The sequence below is a fragment of the Pelodiscus sinensis genome, chromosome 21 (genome assembly GCF_052426305.1).
Source record: "Pelodiscus sinensis isolate ZL-2025 chromosome 21, ASM5242630v1, whole genome shotgun sequence".
NCBI classification, from domain to species: domain Eukaryota; kingdom Metazoa; phylum Chordata; order Testudines; family Trionychidae; genus Pelodiscus; species Pelodiscus sinensis.
The window spans coordinates 19,631,552-19,652,179 of NC_143072.1; the positions used below are offsets into that span (position 1 = coordinate 19,631,552).

The following is a 20,628-nucleotide window of genomic DNA, read 5'->3' on the forward strand; positions in this document are numbered from 1 at the left end:
AGTAATATTCTAGTGGCGTAACACCAGGATCACTTTGGGCGTGTTTACTGCAGCATCGCTCTTCTGGGTCAGTCAAATACATTTTTATTTATTATGACTGCATCTGATGTCCGAAGGTCTCGCGGAGATTAAGGCAAATTTGTACAAATTTTTATATACACATATGTATGCACTGATTATTCTAAATAATATTTCATGCTTTCAAATATATTGTTATGTTCTGGTCATGCAGTAAGCTCTGCAGAGGTGTCCACCTATTTTCTGTAAGATTGGTATTGTAGCTAGTAGCAATTGCTTCTTCCAAACAACCAAAACTTCCTAAAAAAAAGTTATTGTCACTATTCAAATGTGACATGTTTTTATGCCTCTTGTGATGTTAATTTTGTCTGAAATTTTGTATGTCCCCATGGAGGATGGGTGATGCTGATTTAGAAAGACAGAATCTAGATTGCTTAGAGGAAGTGTTCTTTTCGCAATTAGGCTAGAAGGCCACTTTTATTCATTTTTTGCAGATCTTTGGCATTTAATTATTTACACAAGATTTTGAAATGAAGTGTGTTCTCTTTTGCAGGCTTCAAATGTTGCCTTCAGCCATTCATCTGTGAACATACAACAGGGGTGGTCAATAATTTTTGACGGGGGACCATTCCAAGATTTTTGGAAAGTGATTGAAGGCCATACTCTTCCAGAATATTAATGGAGGAGGTGAGGGGTCTGGGATGGAGGTTGAGTACAGAAGGGAGCTTTGGATACGGGATTGGGGTGCAGCAGGGAGAATGGGGTCTCAGAGGGAGTTTGGGTGAAGAAGACGGGACTGGGATGCAGGATTTTGGGATGTGACCTAGGCTAGGAGGGGATTGTGATCTGAGACAGGAGACTGGGGTGCCAGATCTGGGAGGGGGTATAGGTACAGTAGGGCAAAGGGTTTGAGTAGGGGGGGCAGAGGGTTGGAGGGGGTATAGGTACAGTAGGGGCAAAGGGTTTGAGTGGGGGGGGCAGAGGGTTGGAGAAGGGAGGGGCTAGGGTGCCAGAGGCAGGCTCTGCTAGGAGGCATTTACCAGCAGAAACCGAAGGCAGACTGACAGCTGCAGGCTGCTTGCAGCTCCACATGGCTCTGCTGTGGGCATGAGAGGGAAGGGAAAGGGGAAGAGGGATGGATGAGGAGGAAGGGAGAAGGCTTCCTACACTGCCTCTGCTCCCACAAAAATTCTCAGCTCATATTGGCCCAAAACTGAGAGATTGGCCAATGAGAGGTAAGAGATTTTGCTGGGGGGCGGGAACAGCATTAGAAGTCTCCCTCCTCCCTCCCCTGCCATACCAAGTGGATAACAGCTTCTTTTTTTTTAAATGTGAACTGATCTTTGCCTAAGGGTTGAAGGAGATCTGTATTGTTAAATGAAATAATTGTTACTGAACTACATTTAAAAAACTCTGTGGTTCCCTTTTTGTGACCCACCATGACATGTCCTTAAGATGATACAGAATTTGGGATGTCTGTGCTTTCTCTTTCATGCCGTTTACATTTCTGAATACAGTTGCATCGCCGGCTCCAACGAAGGCATGGACGCTCAGAAAAGAAACAGAAGCCATTAGAAGGTTGGTAGGAAAGACGTTGACAGACCAAAACACCAAGAATTTGAAGCTAGCATAATGATGATTCGTTTCTAGAAAGACTAATCTGAATTTTGACAAGAATGCACTTCAGAGTGTAAAAGCATGAAACAATGTGGCTTTTGCCCCAGACATCTGCAGCATGGCATATGCCCTCTTGCGGGGGATCTTTGAATAATTAAATCTAGGGCCTACAAAACAACAGAGAGTCCACGTTAACCTGCCTTTTCTTGCAAGTCTTTTCTGTTTTCTCCTCTTCTACCTTTAGAAAATACTTAACTATTCCTCTCCTGGAGTCAAGAGGGTTCCTTTTGAGTGATGTCACTGCAAAACTGTGACAGAAGATTATAAAATTGTTTCCTTCCTATTTTGATTTAAATGCAACACCCCCACAGTGCTGTTTGTGTCTGTGCAGGTTTGGAGAGCAATGAGTCAGTCCAACAGATAAGCCTAAATTTCCCACAATCCAAAAGAGAGCCTGAATAACCTGTGTGTCTGATTGCATCTCATATGAAATCTCAAGGTTGCAACTGTGCTCAGGGATTGTATACAGACAGTCCCTGGGTTACGTACAAGATAGGGACTGTAGGTTTGTTCTTAAGTTGAATTTGTATGTAAGTCGGAACTGGTACATATTGTAGGGGAAACTCTAGCCAAACATTTCTCCAGAGCTCAGTTTTATTCTCCCACACCTCACTTCCCTCAATCCTTTATTCTCAAGCTGAGGTGTCTGCTGAGAAAAGCCGCTCCGTGTCTCCCTAGTCTGCTGGGGGGGAGCGCTAGCTTCGCGTCTCCCTGGTCTGCTGGGGGGAAGCAGCTAGTGCGGGGTTGCCTCACCCCGTTTGTAAGTAGGGATCCGATGTAAGTCGGATCCATGTAACCCGGGGACTGCCTGTATTCTATTAGCAACAGGCAAAACATGTCATGGTAGGAATTCATATTAAGTGTGAGGAATTGCTTGTTTTGGCAGAGTTCCAATTATGCCATTTTAGGTCATAGACCCTTTCACTAGAGAGTGGTTACCCCAGTGGATCACAGAAATTAGCAATTCTTTTAAAGGCATGAGCTCATAGAACTGAACTTTGTATCACTGGATCCAAAGGCCCTTAAACTCAGATCCTCGCATGTTTTATTATAACAATGGAAAAACTTAAATGATATTTAACTGTCGATAAAATATCCTTTGCAAATTGTCATAAGGGGCTGTGGTGCTCAGCATACTTACTGGAATGGGAACTTCAAATATGACAAACACAATGAAGGCTAGTGCACAAGGTAGCAGGATGCATGTAATTGCTGCTTTGAAATAGATGCTTTGTCTTTGTCTTTGTCTGAGCATCTTGTCTTCCTCTATGCCTGTGATTAGAAATGGAAAAAAATTCTCTCTGAATTAGATAAAATGCAGAAGACAGCGTGTTCCTCATTCATCGTTTGAGGATTTCTTCATCTAGGACAGTAACGCAGTACAGCCAAATCTGATAGAACATTTCATTAACACTTAGTCTTTTTGACATCCTTATCTGAATATATCATTTTAGAATGGTTCATGCTTAATTGAAAGATAAAAAGCAAGAGCATACTTCCAATGAGAGAAAGATAGTGCTCAAATTTTGCTCACCAATACAAATAAGCAAAATTGCAGAAGAAAGATGACAGTTGTTACACAAATCTTGCAAGTTTTCATAGTGTGTGTGGGATCTAAAAACTGTCTTCCTTCTCCCATGCTTACATATGTTGCCGCTCTTGGTTGCTGAGCATCTCAGTGCTGACTATGCAGAGAAAACTTTTTCTACTACCTGAGCTGCTGTTCTGTTGGCTTACAGCTGTGGCATACAGTTGCTTTGCAGAAATGTCAAGCTCCAACCGTTTTGCCTTAATAATGCAATTTGATATCCCAACCAGAAACACTGTAAAAAGAATGAGATGTTTAAAACCAGTTGAAGGACATTTTTATCTATGTAAACAAGTTAGGGAAGAAAAGCAACTCAAAGACTAGAGAAAACTAAGCACTGGCATAATTGCCGACAACTGGTAAAATATTAGGCAGTTTGTAACTGAATACCGGTATCTTGCAATGTAATGTTAGGCATGGTGATGTACTGAGATGTTTTTGCCAATGTTCCTTCATTTGAGAACTTTTTTTTTTAAGACTAAGACTATAAACTATTGTTGTGCAGTTCCTGTAATAACCAATAGCCATATTTCTTAATTGCTTTGTAAAGCACTTTTGGGGTACACAGAATATGGAAGTTGCTCCATAAAACTGGATTAGTTTCTGAATTAGGTTTATAACACTGTTCAGAGGAGGGATATGGGCTAGAGCATGGATAGTCTAATATATTTGCCCTGTACCCTTACAGAACAGAAATTTAGAAGTCTTTTGTTATGCAATGTTGAGTCAGCAGTGTGAAGCAAAGCCTTAGCTTTTAGCTTTAGTGTGGGCACAATATAAGGCATTTGCAGCATTCAAGCTCAGGGACAGAGGAGGAGGAGTGGGGATGGAGCATGAATAAACGGATTCATGGCACTCTGAAAGTGCTGGGGGGTGGGAGGGAGGAGTAGGCTATGTGGGGCTCCAGTGCACGAGAGGTGCATGAGGGAAGGGGGCAGACAGAGGGTGCTTGGGCTCCTGGCGGAACCCCAGTGGGCCACAGGCTGCAAGTTGCCCACCACTTGCAAATATGTGGCCCATTGAGATGAAGGAGGGTGACTCGTGGCCTGCTCACTAGTCTTGGTTGCCCTTTGCTGAAGTTTGGATTGTAGATTTTTGGATTGTAGATTTTGCAGTGAAGTTGCGTGTGGGTTTTACTCGTGAAAACTTATGCCCTAATAAATCTGTTAATCTCTAAAGTGCCACAGGATCCTTGTTGTTTTTGCAGATACAGGCTAGTACGGCTACCCCCTGAGACTTTACTGTGTTTTAGATGTGGTAGTGCATTATGCCACACACTTGGGCTTTTGCACGCCTGTAGTGCAATTTGGGGTCACAGTTAAAACAATGCTGTCCCGTCTACTACTATCACGTTTAACTGTGTCTGTGGACTACTGCATAGCAACAGAATTCCCCAGCTCTGTAGGAATTAGTGTAACTGGGACCATTATAAAGAAAACCAATTCATTTTGTGTATGTGGCTTGATACAGAATGAGCTTTCTAAAATCTATTGGAAGATCCCTGGAACACAGTGGGTGGGGGCAAGCCTGCAGTTCACTTTTCTCAGACTATTCAGCATAGAAAACAAAATCAAACAAAGAGCTGGATTATTATACTATGAATAGTAATTATAGTTATATATTATGCTGATAATAAGATGTCATGATAATCTGACCTTACACTGACTGCTGCTAAGATATAGGAGGGATATTTACTTCCTTAATGTTTAGCATTGCACAATTAAGTGGTTTCTCACCTCTGTATCTTATGTATTGAAAAATAAAATTGAATCTTAGAATAATGTGACTTTATAATACTAAAATACATTTTAATTTTTTTTTACAAATGTATCTGCTGAGAGATATTTTGTTTTCATAAATCCTTTTGTTGCTGGCAAGGTATCAACTGTTTGTGGATAAAGCCTAACATTATGCCTTTTTGACATGCCTAAAAAATATAAAAACAACTTTTTTAAAAGTCAATCTTTCTAAGAGTGCACCAAAAAGTCAAAAATAAAGTTTTAAGCTAGCAATTTAGGAGAAAGATTGGATGGCTAAGTATGACTGAAGCTAGTTGCTGTTAGCCATTCAATCTTTCTCCTAAATTGCTAGCTTAAAACTTTATTTTTGACTTTTTACACGGCGGGGGGGGGGGGAGGTGAGAGGGCGAGCAGGGTTGGCAGGGGATGCTCGAGACAGGCTGGGGAGAATAACTGGCTGGGGGAGAGCACTGGGCTGGCAGGGCAGCCGGTGGCGGCCATGCGGGTCGGGAGTATTATGGGCTGGGGCATGCCTATGGCAGGACGGAGGTCTGCTTGTGGCATGTTCTTACCCACAGTGCCACGCAACCAGCTCCCCTCCTCCATGAGCTGAGGCTCACCTGTGACAGCTCCCATGGTCAGGCTGGTGGCGGGGGGGAGGCAGTGGTGAGAGGCAGCGGCAGAGCATACCTGCAGGGGCGGTAGCCGCGTTGGCGTGTGCATAGGAGTGGCAAGTTGAAAATCCCATGACAGACAGACAAGAACAGTGGCTGCTTTATAAGATTGTCTAATAAGAATATGCTATAATGAACAAAGTTGGGTTTTTTTGCTTTTTACCTTTGCCTGTAAGGTTAAGTTCAGTCAGAAACCTTTGTTTATAAACCTCTGTTGTTAAAAGACAGCTGTGGCCAGTAGAAATGCTTTCCTTTGGATCCATGATGATTTTCAGGCTTTGGAGGGTACATTTAATGTTTGGTTTATATAGTGTTTTTACAAACATCTTCTGTGAGTAAAGGAGATTTACTTGTATGGAGCCAAGCAGATCAGAGCATTGCAAAGTGGTGACGACTAAATGGTTTCTGCTTAGCTCCTCTTTTGTCAGTGTTTTTTCAGACTCTGGAGATAGGAAAGGAAAAATATAACTACTAGGAAGTCCTTGTTCTAAATTATTTAGTATTTCTCTTCAACAAGAGTTCAGGTAATCAAATTGGTTCTGAACATTATGGTATTACACAAGCACAGATACACACAACTGTTAATATTACAGTGAGGAAAAATGACCAGATTTTCAGTTTGTGTAACCCATTCCCTAGGTTCTTTTCCTGAACTATTATTCTTTTAAAACACTACAAAATGCTCATTTAATGTAATTGCCCATTTTGTATCCAGTCTAACACTAGTTATATTTTTGTGTTAACTGTGTTGCCCATGGCTGCATGCAGTATTCAGTGTGCCATGGGTGTAATGTATCTAGTGGCATTATGACATTTTCTCTCTTATTATCCCTTTCCTAATGGTTCGTAACATAGTTAGCTTTTTTTGACTTGCTGCATTTTGAGCAAGTGTTTTCAGACCCATTCAACAGTGACACAGGTCTCTTGAGTGGTAGCAGCTTATTTAAATTCCATCATTGTGTATTGGTAGTTGGGACTGTATCTTCCAAAGTATATTACTTTGCATTTATCAGCGTTGACTTTCATCTACCACTGTGTTGCCCAGTCACCTAGTCTTGTGAGATCCCTTTGTAACTGTTCACAGTCAGCTTTGGAATTAATTATCTTGAGTAATTTTGTATCATTTGCAAACTTAGCCAACTTGCTATTTACTGCATGGGTTCCCAAACTGGGGTGTGTGTGAAGAAATTCCAGAGGGGGCGCGAGGCGACCCAGCCTCCCCCCGCCATCAAGTTTTGCTTCCCTGTTCAGTTCCTTTTTTTCTTTTTTTTCCTTTTTTGCTCAACAAGTTTTGCTGCTATTTGGGGGGGGGGGGCTGAGGGTTTTTCAAAAATCAGAAAGGGGGGCGTGATGCCAAAAAGTTTGGGAACCACTGATTTACTTTATTCCCTTTTCCAGATCCCAGTACAGGTCCTTGAAGGACCTGGCCCATGGGTAGTTGGTGAAGGTAGAGGTAAGGGACTCAAACCCCAGCCCCATCTCTAGCCCCACCCTTTCTGCTGAGGTCTGTGTCCCCCCGGAGGCAGGACAACATGCTCCACCGCACGCACATGCCCCCCAACCATGGGGAGGAGAGCGGGTGGGCACGTGGTGTGGGAGCACCAGAGGAGGGAAGCAGGTACGCGGTGCAGCCCCAGTCCTGGAGCACCAGGAGAAAGACGAGGGCACGCAGCTCCAGCTTCCCCACCTGGAGCACAGGCAAGGTGGTTGCTGGAGGCAGCAAAACTCCACCCCTAGAACAACTACAAAAGGCATTTTGGGGGTGGAGTGTGGGCAGGGCCCTGCCTGGCGGTTTGGGCAGGGAAACCTTTCAACTGCCTAGGCTACCGGATACCATGACCTGGTCATTTATTTTTCTTCATTATGTTGTCCGTTGATTCCTATTGTTTTGTTTCCTTTTAACCAATTGCTGATCCATGGGAGGACCTTCCCTCTTACCTGGTGATTGCTTGCTTTGCTTAAGAACCTTTGGTGAGAGACCTTGTCAAAGGCTTTCTAGAAGTGCAAATAAACTACATCTACTGACTCTCCCTTGTCCACATGTTTGTTGACCCCCTCAAAGAACTCTAATAGATTGAGTTCCTTTTGTAAAACGTGTTGACTATTTCCCAACATACCATATTTTACTATGTGTCTGATAATTCTGTTCTTTACTGTAGTTTCAGCCAATTTCCCTGGTACTGAAGTTAGGTTCCAGAGCTGATCCTGGCAACTACTTTCTTAAACCATTGGTGCCACATTAGCTATCCACAATTCATCTGGCGCAAAAACTGATTTAAGCAATAATTTCCCTATCCTTAGTAATTCTGCAATTTCATATTTGAGTTCCTTCAGAACTCTTAGGTGAATACTATCTGGTACTGGTGACTTTTAATATATCAGTTTGTTCCAAAAACCTCTATTAATACCTCAGTCTATCATAGTTCCTCAGATATGTCACCTCTGCATCCCATACTGAGGGAGATACAAAGCCAGTTAATATAACAATAGTTGAAATATTCCACATTGCATTTTCTGTCCTTGTAGTCTCTCTAATGTCCGTGAACATTTCACAGTCACCAACATCCTCCTGCTCAAGTGGTTGGGACTAAATTTCTACTGATAAATGCATGCTTGTTCAAGCCTGGTATTTCTGTCTATCAATGTTCTCTGGTACAGTTTGATTTTTACTTTGACTCAGTGCTTTCTTTCTATCGTGCCACTCCCCCACCAGCGTGACTTACTCAGGATGTGTCTAGACCACACCTCTCTGTTGACAGAGAGATGTAGATTAGGCACATTGAAATTGCTATTGAAGCAGGGATTTAAATATCCCGCACCTCATTAGCATAAACATGGCTGCCGCTTTCATTCAAAACGGAGATTTTTCTAAAAAAAGGCAGTCTAGACACGGATCTGTTGAAAATAAAGCCTTTTTTGACAGATCCTGTAAACCTCATTTTTCGAAGTAATTTCAAAATAAAGCACTATTCCAAGGTTTACAGGAACATCAGAATAGCGAGCCTGTTGTATTTCAAAATAATGGGCTTGCTCAAAAAATGCGGAATAGCTTTTTCTGGTATCCCAAAATAGCTTCACAGTGTAGACATACCCTATGCACCTCCTCACCAGTTGTCTTCACTCCTTAGTTTAAAAACAAATCCTCTACAAGCTTAAATTTTGTGTGTCAGCAATTGGGTTCTTTGTGGTTTAGATGGAGCCCATCCTTCCTGAATAAGCTCCTGCTTCCCCAAAAAATTCCCTCATTCCTAATAAATCTGAAACCTTTCTCTCTAAATTATAATCTCATCCATGCATTGAGACCCTGCAGTGTTGCCTTTCTGGCCTTGTTTGTGAAACTGGAGTCATTTCACTTGTCATGGAGATTCTGGACTTTGCTCTTACTGAGCAGTCTAAATTTGGACTCCAGGAACTCTCTCCTATTTTTCCTTATGTCAGTGGTACCTACATGTACCATGACTGCTGAGTGATCCTCACCACTGCACGTACGTTTGTCTAGATGTCTCTTGAGATATGCAGTCTTGGCATCTGGCAGGCAATTTACCACTTGACTTTTCCCAGTTATAACAAACTTATCTATATATATTTATAATAAATGAATCCTCCTTTGCTCTTACCTTGCTCTTCCAACTAACTTCCCTACCTTGCAGTAAGATGTTCATGCTCCTTGTGTTTTCAGACTGTACTTCTGAAGAATTTTCCACACTGCAGTCATAATCTCTGAGATCTGAGTTGGAATGGACAGATTACTAGATTCTAATCATATGTACATTTTCCAACTTGTACCCCATGTGGTTTTTTAAAAAATGACATCCAACTACCCTCTTTATTTTTCTCCACAACTTTAATAGCAATTAGCATTGTTCTGATTAATAAAGTCTAGATTATGACAAATTTACAGTGAATTTGGGAAGTGGAGAAGAAATGTGTGGATCTGGGGTCTTGGATCAGCATACTGTAGATGTGGAAGTGGGTGAAAATGTATATCCAGAGCTAAACTTTCCCTGATCTTCCTATGTGCATGTTTTCGGAGTCAAGAGTTTGGTTTGAGCTCTACACGCTCTATTCTGAAAGGGATTTTATAATGTTATAGATAATAAAAGTGTGAAACTAATATACTGCCACCATTGTGAATAAATAAAATCAAGAAAGAAAGTTGATACTGGAGTAGAGTTATTTACTATGTATGGTCTTAAGATTGCTTGCATGGCAGTTCATCATCACTGTTAATTCAACTGTACTAGAAGTTCAAATTAGTAGTAATACAGAAGATCATTTAAGAAAGGGTTCTGAGGTCATTAAAGAGTAGGGATATGTTGCCAAATTTATATTTCAGTTTGGCCCAGTCAAACTCATGCTATAGCTTAAATTGGGTAGAGGTATTTTTGGTTGATTTTTTTTTGTTTTGTTTTGCATAAACCTGAGGCTGTAAATACTACATAAGCAAAATGTTATTCACACAAATTGTCAGTTCTTTGACACAGAGATACTATTGTGACTAGCAACTTTGAAATACCTTAGCTGTAGGTGTTAGTCTTGAGATGGTATGTTTAAGGAAGAAATATTCCTTCTCCATATTGTTGTTAGTGACTCAGGGAAGTTGAAAGCTCTTATGGCACTATTTGCATTGATTATCTCCTTATGTTTTCACCCTCTCATTTAAATGGTCAAAATTAATGAAACTGCTGAGTTTAGAGCTGCTGCAGCATATTGGCTATGTAGCAAGCCCCCTTATGAATGTCTAGAAAGTTTTTTGAGAATCCTTGAGTATGGGAGATGGCATTCTATTTATTTTTTTCTCATTCATTTCTAAAAGCCTTCAACAAGTGATATTTTCAGAGCAGTACCTAAACATTAATTAATTAACATAATTTATAAATATGACCTGTCCGAGACCCCTGTACACTTTTGATTTGGCTCTGTTAGAATTCTGCAAACAAAAAGCAGTCCACTTACCTTTTGGGCTGAAGCTGTGGTAGATAAACAGTAAACTAAACACTAATATTGTGTCCATAATATTGACATGAATACAATATTTGTGTTCATGAAATCCTTTTCACTCTTTTTGCTTTCACTCATGAATCCTGTCTAGTTGCTTTGGTTGGTAAAGAGTAGTGTTGTAACAGCTCCGGTTCCTGTTTAAAACTCACTGTTTGAATATTGATTACTTATCAGGAGAGTTAAAAATAAGATGGTTTATTCATTGCAGTTTGATCCATTCCTAGATTGATAATTGCTTTGATCCAGTTAAGAGAGGTGCAGGATTTGCTTACTGTTTGACCTGAATAAACTTACCTCTGAGTATAATTTTCCCTCAGTGTATAGAGCTTGCATGAGACCCAATGCACTACATAAGGATAAGCCCCATGTAAAGCATCTGAATGGGGTGTAACTAGTAAGAAAGACCTTTGCCTTACTGGGGTGAATTTCACTGCCCTAAATAAGATAGCTTAGCTGGCTGAGCAGGCTGAGAAGTTTTTCACCTGCCTGCTACATACTACATTTTATTCTGTTCTGTTTTAGGTTCTTATATGATATTCATCACCATGGTATCCAAAAACCTTCTAGAATTCGAAGATGAAACAAGAAGACCACTGTTGATCACCAGTCAACAGTGTCACATTGTTGCACAAAAAACCAACCCACCAAAGAAACAAAAAAGCAAACATTCTGGGAGGTATTAGCAGGAATGTCATAAGTGAGACACAAGAAATAATTATTCTGCTCTACTGTGCACCAATTAAGTCTCAGCTGGAGTTTAGTGTCCAGCTCTGGACATCATGTTTTAGGAAAGATGTGGACGAATTGAAGGAAGTTCAGAGGAAAACAATAAAAATAATTAAAGGTCTAGACAACATGACCTATGAGACAAGAATGAAAAAACTGGGTTTGTTTAGTCAGCAAAAGAGAAGACTGAGAGGGGATATAACTGTTTCCAAGTACTGTACCAAAAAGTTGTACAAGGAGGAGGGAGAAGAATTATTCTTCTTAACCTCTGATGATTGAACAAGAAGCAAGTAAAGGAGATTTAGGAAAATTTTCCACCTGTCGGGATCGCCAAACACTGGAATAAATTACCTAGGGAGATTGTGGAATCTCCATTATTGGAGATTTTTAGGAGCAGGTTAAATGAACACCACCTGTCAGAAATGATGCGGATGATGCTTAATCTTGCCATGAGTGCAGGGGGACTGGATTAAATGACCTCTCCATGTCCCTTCCAGTCCTATGATTCTATACTAACTTTAGTTTCTTCTTCGAGTGGCCCTGTGGGTGCTCCACTCTAGGGCTGTGTCTAGACTACATGCCTCTGTCGTAAGAGGCATGTAGTTTAGACCCATAGGCAAAGGCAAATGATCATTTAAATCATGGCTTCATTTGCCTTTGCCAAAACAACAAATCTACATGGCTCCGTCAACAGAGCCATGTAGTTTAGACGTACCCTAGGTCGGGTCCATCCCGGCGCCGCTGGTCGGAAGATTTCAGAGCCATCTTCGGTGGTCTGCACATGCCCCCTGCAGCGCGCCGCTTTCGTGCCTTTGATCACGAGCGCAGACCAGGCCCCCCCCCCCCAGTTCCTCTCAACCGTCCTAGGTTGCTGTGGCGGAGCTTTGTGATCTCCTCAGACACAGAGCAAATCCTGTCAGAAAGAATTGTAAAATAGTTAGTCTTTGTTCAGTAGTTAGTTTCCTGTTAATTAGTTAGTTAGTTTTGGGGGGGGGGGGAAAAAAAAAGAAAAGAGAAAGACGTTGTTCTAGTCAATTTCTGCCAGTTTGCCTAGTCAATTTAATCATGCCTGGGACACCAGGATTCAAACGGTGTTCCCGGTGCAAAGAAGCTATGCCAGCCTCAGACGGTCACACAGTCTGTGTCCGTTGTTTGGGGGAGTCCCATGTACCCAAAAATGCGCTCATTGCTTGAAATTAACCCCGCAGGCGCGCAGGGACAGGGATCTCCGGCTCAAGCTTCTTCTCTGCGACAAGGCTCTTCAGCCTGTACAAACTTCACAGGAACAAATAACTGCTCCCAAGAGAAGGGCGCTATCACCAGGAGTGCCTAAAAGAAAAAAGAAAAAGGCTTCTCCCGCCCGCTCTCTCCCCGCCGTCCCCCTGCTGCGGGTGAGTCAGGACAAGTCGGAGGCAGCAACAGTGGGCATTCGACCAGCATCTAAATCACTTTCCCGGTTTGTGGCAGAATCATCAAAGCCGCGCACAGTTTCGCCTCCTGCAGCAGCTTCCCCTATTCATAGGGAGCATTCACAGACCAGAACCCCTTGGGGGATAAGCTGGCCATGCCACTAATGCCACCAACGATGCCGCCTGACAAGAAACCGTCCCTGCAGCAGCGGGACGAGTCAGGAGCGGCACCGGAGTCTGCACCGCTGAGGGCACCCCCGACCCCTCCACAGGAGCGAGCACTGGCCGCTCCAGAGAAGAGACAGCGGCACCGGGAGACCACGGCTCACTGCGCCGTAGACACGGTGCTGACAGGGCGGACGGCACCGTAAGAGAGCAATTCCCCCGGAGTGCCCCGGGTGCCGTGAGAGCACTCGCTCCATGCCGGGGGAGATCATTTACTCGGTGCCGTGTGAGATCATTCACTCCTGGCCGAGAGCTGCTCAGTCCTCCCACCCCTCCCCGAGATTACAATCAACCTCTCTGCCTCCAAGACATTCTCAGCTAGGTGTGTGCTGAGCGTAACCATGGCAACCCAGCAGGAGACCTGACAGCTGCTCTGCAGTCCCGGGCAGCTGTTCCTACTAAGACAGCAAGGAAATCAGCATCTAGAAACCATTCCAGGTCGCCTTCACCGTACTTCTCGCCTGAGCCTTCCCCACCTGCATGTCACTCAGACAGGGGGGCTTATTCCTCTGCATATAGTAATGCTAATAGACGCTCCTGCTCGAATTACTCCTATAGATGTGTGTCTCCACATAGATCTCGCTCGCCGACCTACTCTCGTCCCAGATCATATCGGAGCAGGCATGGCAGCAGATATGCATCAAGGAGATCATCTCCTGACTATGATTATCATGCTTACAGGAGTTATCATGCCCCTATAAAGAAGGGCAGATCACACTCCCATTCCCACTCTTGCTGTTGCCATCAGCCTTATCATAGACGATCTTCCCCACATGCTCCAGAATATCAAAGACCTCAGTCACCGAAGCCGCCCCTTCCCATGGCCCCCTCAGTATCAGTCCTTTCTGATCCGTAGGAGGGTCAAATTTCGGATACAGACGAGCACACGCCTGCAGCTTCCCCTGGGGATGTCCAATCATCCTCCCCAGATGACGCAGTTTTCGTGGCGGATCCTTCACCACCGGACGATGCCCGTGAATTCCAAGACCTATTCAAGAGGGTGGCACAGTCGCAGGAAGTTCAACTAATGGACGTGCAGGTGAAACAACATAAGTTGTGGAAGAACTTGCACCCTAGGCATCAGTCCAGAGCGGCTTTCCCGCTAGATAAGGCAATTCTAGAGTCGGCTTCAGAGATCTGGAACACGCCAGCTTCAGTTACCCCATCGTGTAAAAGGGCTGAGAAAAGATATTTCATAGCAGCCAAAGGGGCAGAGTTCCTGTTCACTCACTCCCAGCCCAATTCACTGATGGTGGACGCAGCCTTGCAGAGAGCAAAGAGCCCACAGGTCAGAAATTCAGCAGCTGACAAGGATGCAAAAAAGCTAGACATCTTTGGACGGAAGGTGTATTCTTCATCCATGCTTCTCCTGCGTATCGCTAATTATGCGGCGCTCTTGTCCAATCATAGCTTCGATAAAATTGCAAGATTGATGGAAATTGCACAATGAATCTCCGAGGCCGATAGGGTTCTCCTCCGTGAGATAATTCAAGAGGGCTATGCGTGTGCCAGAGCAGGTCTGCAGATTGCCAGTGACATGGCTGACACAGCGGCGCGAACGGTAGCTATGGCAGTATCCATGCAAAGGGCCTCATGGCTAACAACGGCCACAGTACCCAGAGAACTACAATCCAAGGTGGAGGATCTCCCCTTTGATAGGATTAAGCTCTTCGCGGAAAAAACGTATGACGTACTCCATACAGGGAAGGACTCGCGAACAACCTTACGTACTCTCGGAATATACGTCCCACCTTTCCGCCGCAGACGATATTTTCCATTCCAAAAACGTTATGACTATCAATTCCGGAGACAACAAAACCGTCCTTATGATAAAGGTCATTCTAAGCAGAGGCCACAGCGCAGACGTCCTCACCCGGCTAGAGTGAACAATGCCGGGGCGCCCAAACAGCAGGTTTGACTTCCATCTCGAGGGCGTGCTGAACACTCCAGTCGTTGCCAGAGATGCCAAGCCCATTTTTCATCACAGACTGCAACCCTATTACCATCAATGGGTTGCTGTAACGTCAGACAAATGGGTATTGGAGGTGATAAGATCCGGTCTCACCATCCCATTCACATCCCTCCCTCCTACCACCCCACCATCCCCGTCCCTTTTCAGGGACCCATCTCACAAGGATCTTCTGCAACAAGAGGCTTATCGCCTAGTATCCATCGGAGCGATAGAGAAGGTCCCAGAGGGCTTCAGAGGAAAAGGGTTCTATTCACGTTATTTCCTAACGCAAAAGAAAACGGGGGGATGGAGACCTATTCTGGATCTGCGCCAGTTGAATCACTACCTTCGAAAACAGCGATTCAAAATGGTGACGCTCACTACGATCATTCCAGCTCTGGACAACAACGATTGGTTCGCGGCCCTCAACCTACAGGATGCGTATTTTCATATAGCAATACATCCTGCACACAGACGATTCCTGCGTTTCGTCATAAAGGACAAGCATTTCCAATATCTTGTCCTCCCATTCGGACTGGCTTCTGCTCCACAGGTATTTTCAAAGACCCTCGCCTTCGTTGCTGCGCACCTCCGGCGACTACGAGTCATCATATTCCCTTACCTGGATGACTGTTTGATAAAAGGTACGTCTCAGGAAGAAACATCCCTCATGGTCACAACGGTCAGACGAGTGTTCGACTCTCTTGGACTGATTGTAAATGAGTCGAAATCGACCCTCACTCCAACGCAGAACATACAGTTCATAGGGGCAGTTCTCGACTCAAGGATGGCAAGAGCCTACTTACCGAAGGACAGATTCCAGGCAATAAAGGACTTGGTCAGTCTACTCGGCAAGGGCCCAGTAGTCTCAGTACATACCTGTCTGCGTCTCCTGGGCCACATGGCTGCAGCCACGTTTGTCGTTCCCCATGCACGCCTCCACCTCAGAAACCTGCAACACTGGCTGTCAACTGTGTATGTTCTGGGAAGACACGACATTCACAAACAAGTTTCTCCTCCGCTCCACGTTCACGTGTCTCTGCGCTGGTGGACCAAGGCATCAAATATTTTGGTGGGAATGCCTTTCCACAGACCGATTCCATCGGTACAGCTGACGTCAGACGCCTCCCTCATCGGATGGGGTGCGCACATGGGCGACGAACGCATACAAGGTTGCTGGTCTCCTGCCGAGAGGCGTCTACATATCAACAGACTGGAGTTGTGTGCAATATTCCTGGCATGCAAACACTTCCTCCCTCACCTGAAAGGCAAGACAGTCAGAGTGCTTACGGACTACATGGCAGCGATGTATTACCTAAACAGACAAGGTGGAGCAAGGTCACATTCCCTATGCACAGAAGCGGTATGGTGTTGGAACTGGTGCATAAGGAGCAATATCATCATAGCAGCATCCTACTTACATGGCATAGCCAATGTCATTGCCGACTCCCTAAGCAGACGCTTTCCCGTCGACCACGAGTGGGAGATAAGGCAGGATGTGATTCAGGACATCTTCAACAGATGGGGTACGCCCCTGGTAGATCCGTTTGCAACGGCCTCCAACAAGAAGTGTCGCCTTTTCTGTTCCAGAGCAGGGATCGGCAAGGGATCCCTAGGCGATGCACTACTAACCAGCTGGAAAAAATCACTACTGTACACGTTTCCTCCAATGGTTCTCATTCCCAGAACACTGGAGAAGATCAGAACGGAAGCAGCAACGGTGATACTGATAGCACCGGCCTGGCCCAGACAAGCTTGGTATCCGTTCTTGCACAGGATGTCTCTACGGCCTCCGTGGCCTCTGCCTTTACACCAGAACCTTCTCTCTCAAGAACAGGGTTCTCTTCTACATCCCAAGCTAGAGATGTTACATCTGACAGCGTGGCTCCTGACTGGCTCGAACAAGATGAGAACCTTTGCTCACAGCAGGTCAAGTCCATTCTGATTCACAATAGAAAAGATTCAACAAGACGTACTTACCTCGCTAAATGGCGCAGATATTCGTCTTGGTGCCTTCAAAACAACGTCCGACCGCTGTCTGCTCCGTTACACCAGGTCCTCGAGTACATGCTTCACTTGCGGATTTCAAAACTCTCATTGGCATCCCTTCGTGTTCATCTATCGGCCATCAGTGCTTTCCATTCTCCGATACAGGGTTTCTCATTGTTTTCACACCTGACCACCAAGCGATTCCTCAAGGGTCTAAATAATATAAGTCCACCTCGGAGACCTCCTCCACCGTCGTGGAATTTGGACTTAGTACTCGAAACGCTTATGTTTCCCCCCTTTGAACCACTGGCATCCGTAGAACTGCAGATGCTAACTATGAAGACTGCTTTCCTGCTTGCAATTACATCAGCGCGCAGAGTCAGTGAGTTAGGAGCGATGTCACATTGTTTTCAAAAGAAGCAGTGACGCTACGATTGCACCCGGCGTTCACACCTAAGATCTCATCGTTTCGCATCAACGAACCGATTGTACTTCCTTCTTTTTATCCAAAGCCGCATGCCTCAAATAAGGAGGTTATACTTCATACACTGGATGTCAGACGTGCCCTTGCCTTCTACATAGACTGAACCAGACAGTGGCGCCGAACAGATAAACTTTTGGTATCAACAGCGCAGCGATCCAAAGGGCAGGAGCTTTCAACTCAACGCATAGCTAAGCTAAGCTTATCTCCCTCTGCATAACCATGTGTCACTCTATTCGTAACAGACCGTTGCCCTCCAATCCACGGGCACATTCAACTAGGGCAGTAGCAACCTCTACGGCCTTTTCCAGGGGAGTTCCCCTAGTGGATATTTGTAGAGCCGCTACGTGGGCTTCAAGTACTTCTTTTATGAGACACTATGCCATAGTGCAACGATGGGCGTCAGACCATGCGGTGGCTTCCGCAGTCCTGTCTTTTACAGGCAATAATTAATTGACCCGGAGCGCTGGTGTTCCGGTTACTGCTATACAGTCACCTAGAGTGGAGCACCCACGGGGCCACTCGAAGAAGAAGAACAAGTTACTTACCCTGTGTAGTAACGGTGGTTCTTCGAGATGTGCCCCGTGGGTGCTCCACGACCCGCCCTCCTCCCCGCTCCGGGTCTCTCCCTTTGATTTATCGTTTCAGGGACCGAGCGGTGAGAGGAACTGGCAGGGGGGCCGGTCTGCACTCGTGATCAAAGGCGCAAAAGCCGCGCGCTGCAGGGGGCATGCACAGACCGGCCGAAGATGGCTCTGAAATCTTCCGACTAGCGGCGCCGGGATGGACCCGACACCTAGAGTGGAGCACCCACGGGGCACATCTCGAAGAACCACTGTTACTACACAGGGTGAGTAACTTGTTCTTCTAGATGGATTTGAGGAGGAGCCCTAACCAAAGTGCACTGTAGTAATCTCTAGTTTGAAGATGGCAACGCTGTGAATTGGAGTGATACAGCCTACATCAGAAGGAGAAAGTTTTACTTTCTTAGCCAAATGTTCATGGAAAAAACATTGTCTTGGTTACAAAAGGAAGTGGACTGTCTGGCAATGACTGGGATATAACCAGACGGCTAGCTTGTTCATCAGTAAGGTTGGTGACCCTGGCTGCACTAACACAACTCATACAATGAGGAGTCCTGTGGCACCTTAATGACTAATACATGTAATGGACTGCAGCCCACTTCATTAAATACATGACGTGAAAGGGAAGGTGTGAGCTACAGCTACACTGCCGTTTTTTGTAGAAGAGGATATGCATATTGCGCTCGCATTTGCATATCTTCTTCTGATTCTTTTTGCAGAAGAGGTTTTGCCGATATTTGGCCCCATGTTCATCTATTTTTTTAATGTATCATTTTTGCACAATCGTAAGTATGATGGCAAGTTTATTGCCTATAGGCAGTTTCTTCCAACTAACCAGTAGTTACGATTAAGTTGTTTAAACAAATGTGTAGCAGTGGTAGAAAAAAAAATTGTGTGTCTAAAAATTGTAGATGTTGCGGGTACTTATATATTACAAAGGGGTCCTTTATAAAAAAAAAAAAACGGTTGAGAAACACTTCTTTAAACTTGTAACTGTGGAGAAAGCCATACATACAAAGATGGGAGTGTTACAGTAGTATGTGGAAGACCAGTGCTAACCAGGCTAATTCAATCAAGGTGGATGTGGCCTGCTCCTAACAGTTGATAAGAAGGTGAGAATAACAAAAGTGTGAAAATTACCTTTTGTAGTGAGCTAGCCATTCCCAGTCCCTGTTGGGACCCAGTCTGATGGTGTCAGGTTTGCAAATTAATTCCAGCTCTGCAGTTTAACACTGCAGTCTGTTTCTGAAGTTTTGTTACTCAAGTATGGCAACCCTCAGGTCTGTTACTGAGTGTCCTGCAAGGTTGAAGTGTTCTACTGGTTTTTGAATGTTACCGTTCTTGATGTCTGATTTGTGTCCATTTATTCTTTTATGTAGAGACTGTCCTCTTTGGCCAGTGTACATGGCAGAGGGGCGTTGCTGGCACCTGATGGCATAGATCACATTAGTAGATGTGCAGGTGAATGAGCCCCTGATGGGGTGGTTGATGTGGTTAGGTCCTACTATGATGTCACTAGGGTAGATGTGTGGACAGAGCTGGCACAAGGGTTTGTTGCAGGGATTGATTCCTGGCTTAGTGTTTCTGACATTGGGTATGTAGATGGTGGTGGTTGTTTCAGGTTGGGGGCTGTCTGTGAGAGTGATCCACAACCCATCCTAGATAATGTATTGGAGAGGTTTTAGTTGGGGGCTATAGTTAATGGCCAGTGGCATTCTGTTTTTTTTGGGGGGGGGTCTGTTCTGTAGTAGTTGACTTTGGGGTACCAGCCTGGATTTGTCAATCTGTTTATCCAGGTGGGTATTATAGTTTGAAGAACGCTTAATTGCAATCCTGTAGGACGGGGTCGGGCACCTACAGCCCGTGGGCTGAATCTGGCCTATGGCTTGTCTTGATCAGGCTCGCGAGGCTTGGGGCTCCTGCCTTCCCTACAGGGGGTGAGCAGCTGATGTTGGCACGGGGCATCTTGGCTGGAGCTCTAGTGCTGGCTCCTTGCAGGGGTGGGGAAGCCCCGAGCTTCGTGGGTCCAATCAAGGCAGGCTGCTGGCCACATCCAGTCCATAGGCCCTGTCTGGCAAGGGGAGGAAGCAGCTGGGCATGTTGCAGGGAAGTGCTGCCTGAAGGCACCACCCTCTGCTGCTCTTATGAGCTGGGAATCATGGCCAGTGGGAACGGTGCAGGGGGCTGGTGCCTGCAGGAAACACTTCCTTGCAATGCTCAGATCTGCACAAAGACAGCTATGCCCCCCCCAGGAGCTGCACCAGGTAAGCGCCAATACCCAGCCCCCTTCAAAACCGCACACCCCCTCCCACCAAGACCCTGCACCCACACCCCTCCTATCTAGGCACCCCCATCCTCCCTCCTGCCCAGACCTCACACCTCTACCTCGAGCCCACTCCCTGGTAGCACCCTCCCGCACACTGAATCCCTAATTTTTTGGGCCCCCTCCAAAATTTACTAGCCCCTGGCTGCCAGGGTAAGCCCGGAGCCTCGGCACTTCTTCAGTTTCTTCACCCCCACTCCCCACAATGGCTGGACCTGGATTTGGCTGTGGACAATGGATCGT

The 20,628-nt window shown here is 45.1% G+C and overlaps 1 protein-coding gene across 4 annotated transcripts; it reads right to left on the bottom strand.

Annotated features, from left to right (window-relative positions):
* Positions 1-464: 464 nt before the first annotated feature.
* C21H17orf78 (chromosome 21 C17orf78 homolog) lies at positions 465-11,129 on the bottom strand. 4 transcript variants are annotated; one of them, XR_016347655.1, is made up of 7 exons: positions 10,992-11,129; positions 10,653-10,831; positions 9,314-9,423; positions 3,408-3,518; positions 2,837-2,967; positions 1,457-1,567; positions 465-599 (listed from the first exon to the last, which is right to left on the bottom strand). XR_016347655.1 is itself a non-coding variant. In XM_089772133.1 (7 exons), the coding sequence occupies exons 2-6, from the start codon at positions 10,708-10,710 to the stop codon at positions 1,469-1,471; spliced, it is 483 nt and encodes a 160-aa protein (XP_089628259.1). In that variant the 5' UTR covers positions 10,711-10,831; positions 10,992-11,129; the 3' UTR covers positions 465-599; positions 1,457-1,468. The 4 variants fall into 4 exon arrangements, 3 of the variants coding, with proteins under 3 accessions (XP_089628259.1, XP_089628260.1, XP_089628261.1); XM_089772133.1 differs by having other exon boundaries at positions 9,340-9,423; XM_089772134.1 differs by having other exon boundaries at positions 9,340-9,423; positions 10,653-10,845; positions 10,992-11,128.
* Positions 11,130-20,628: the final 9,499 nt, after the last annotated feature.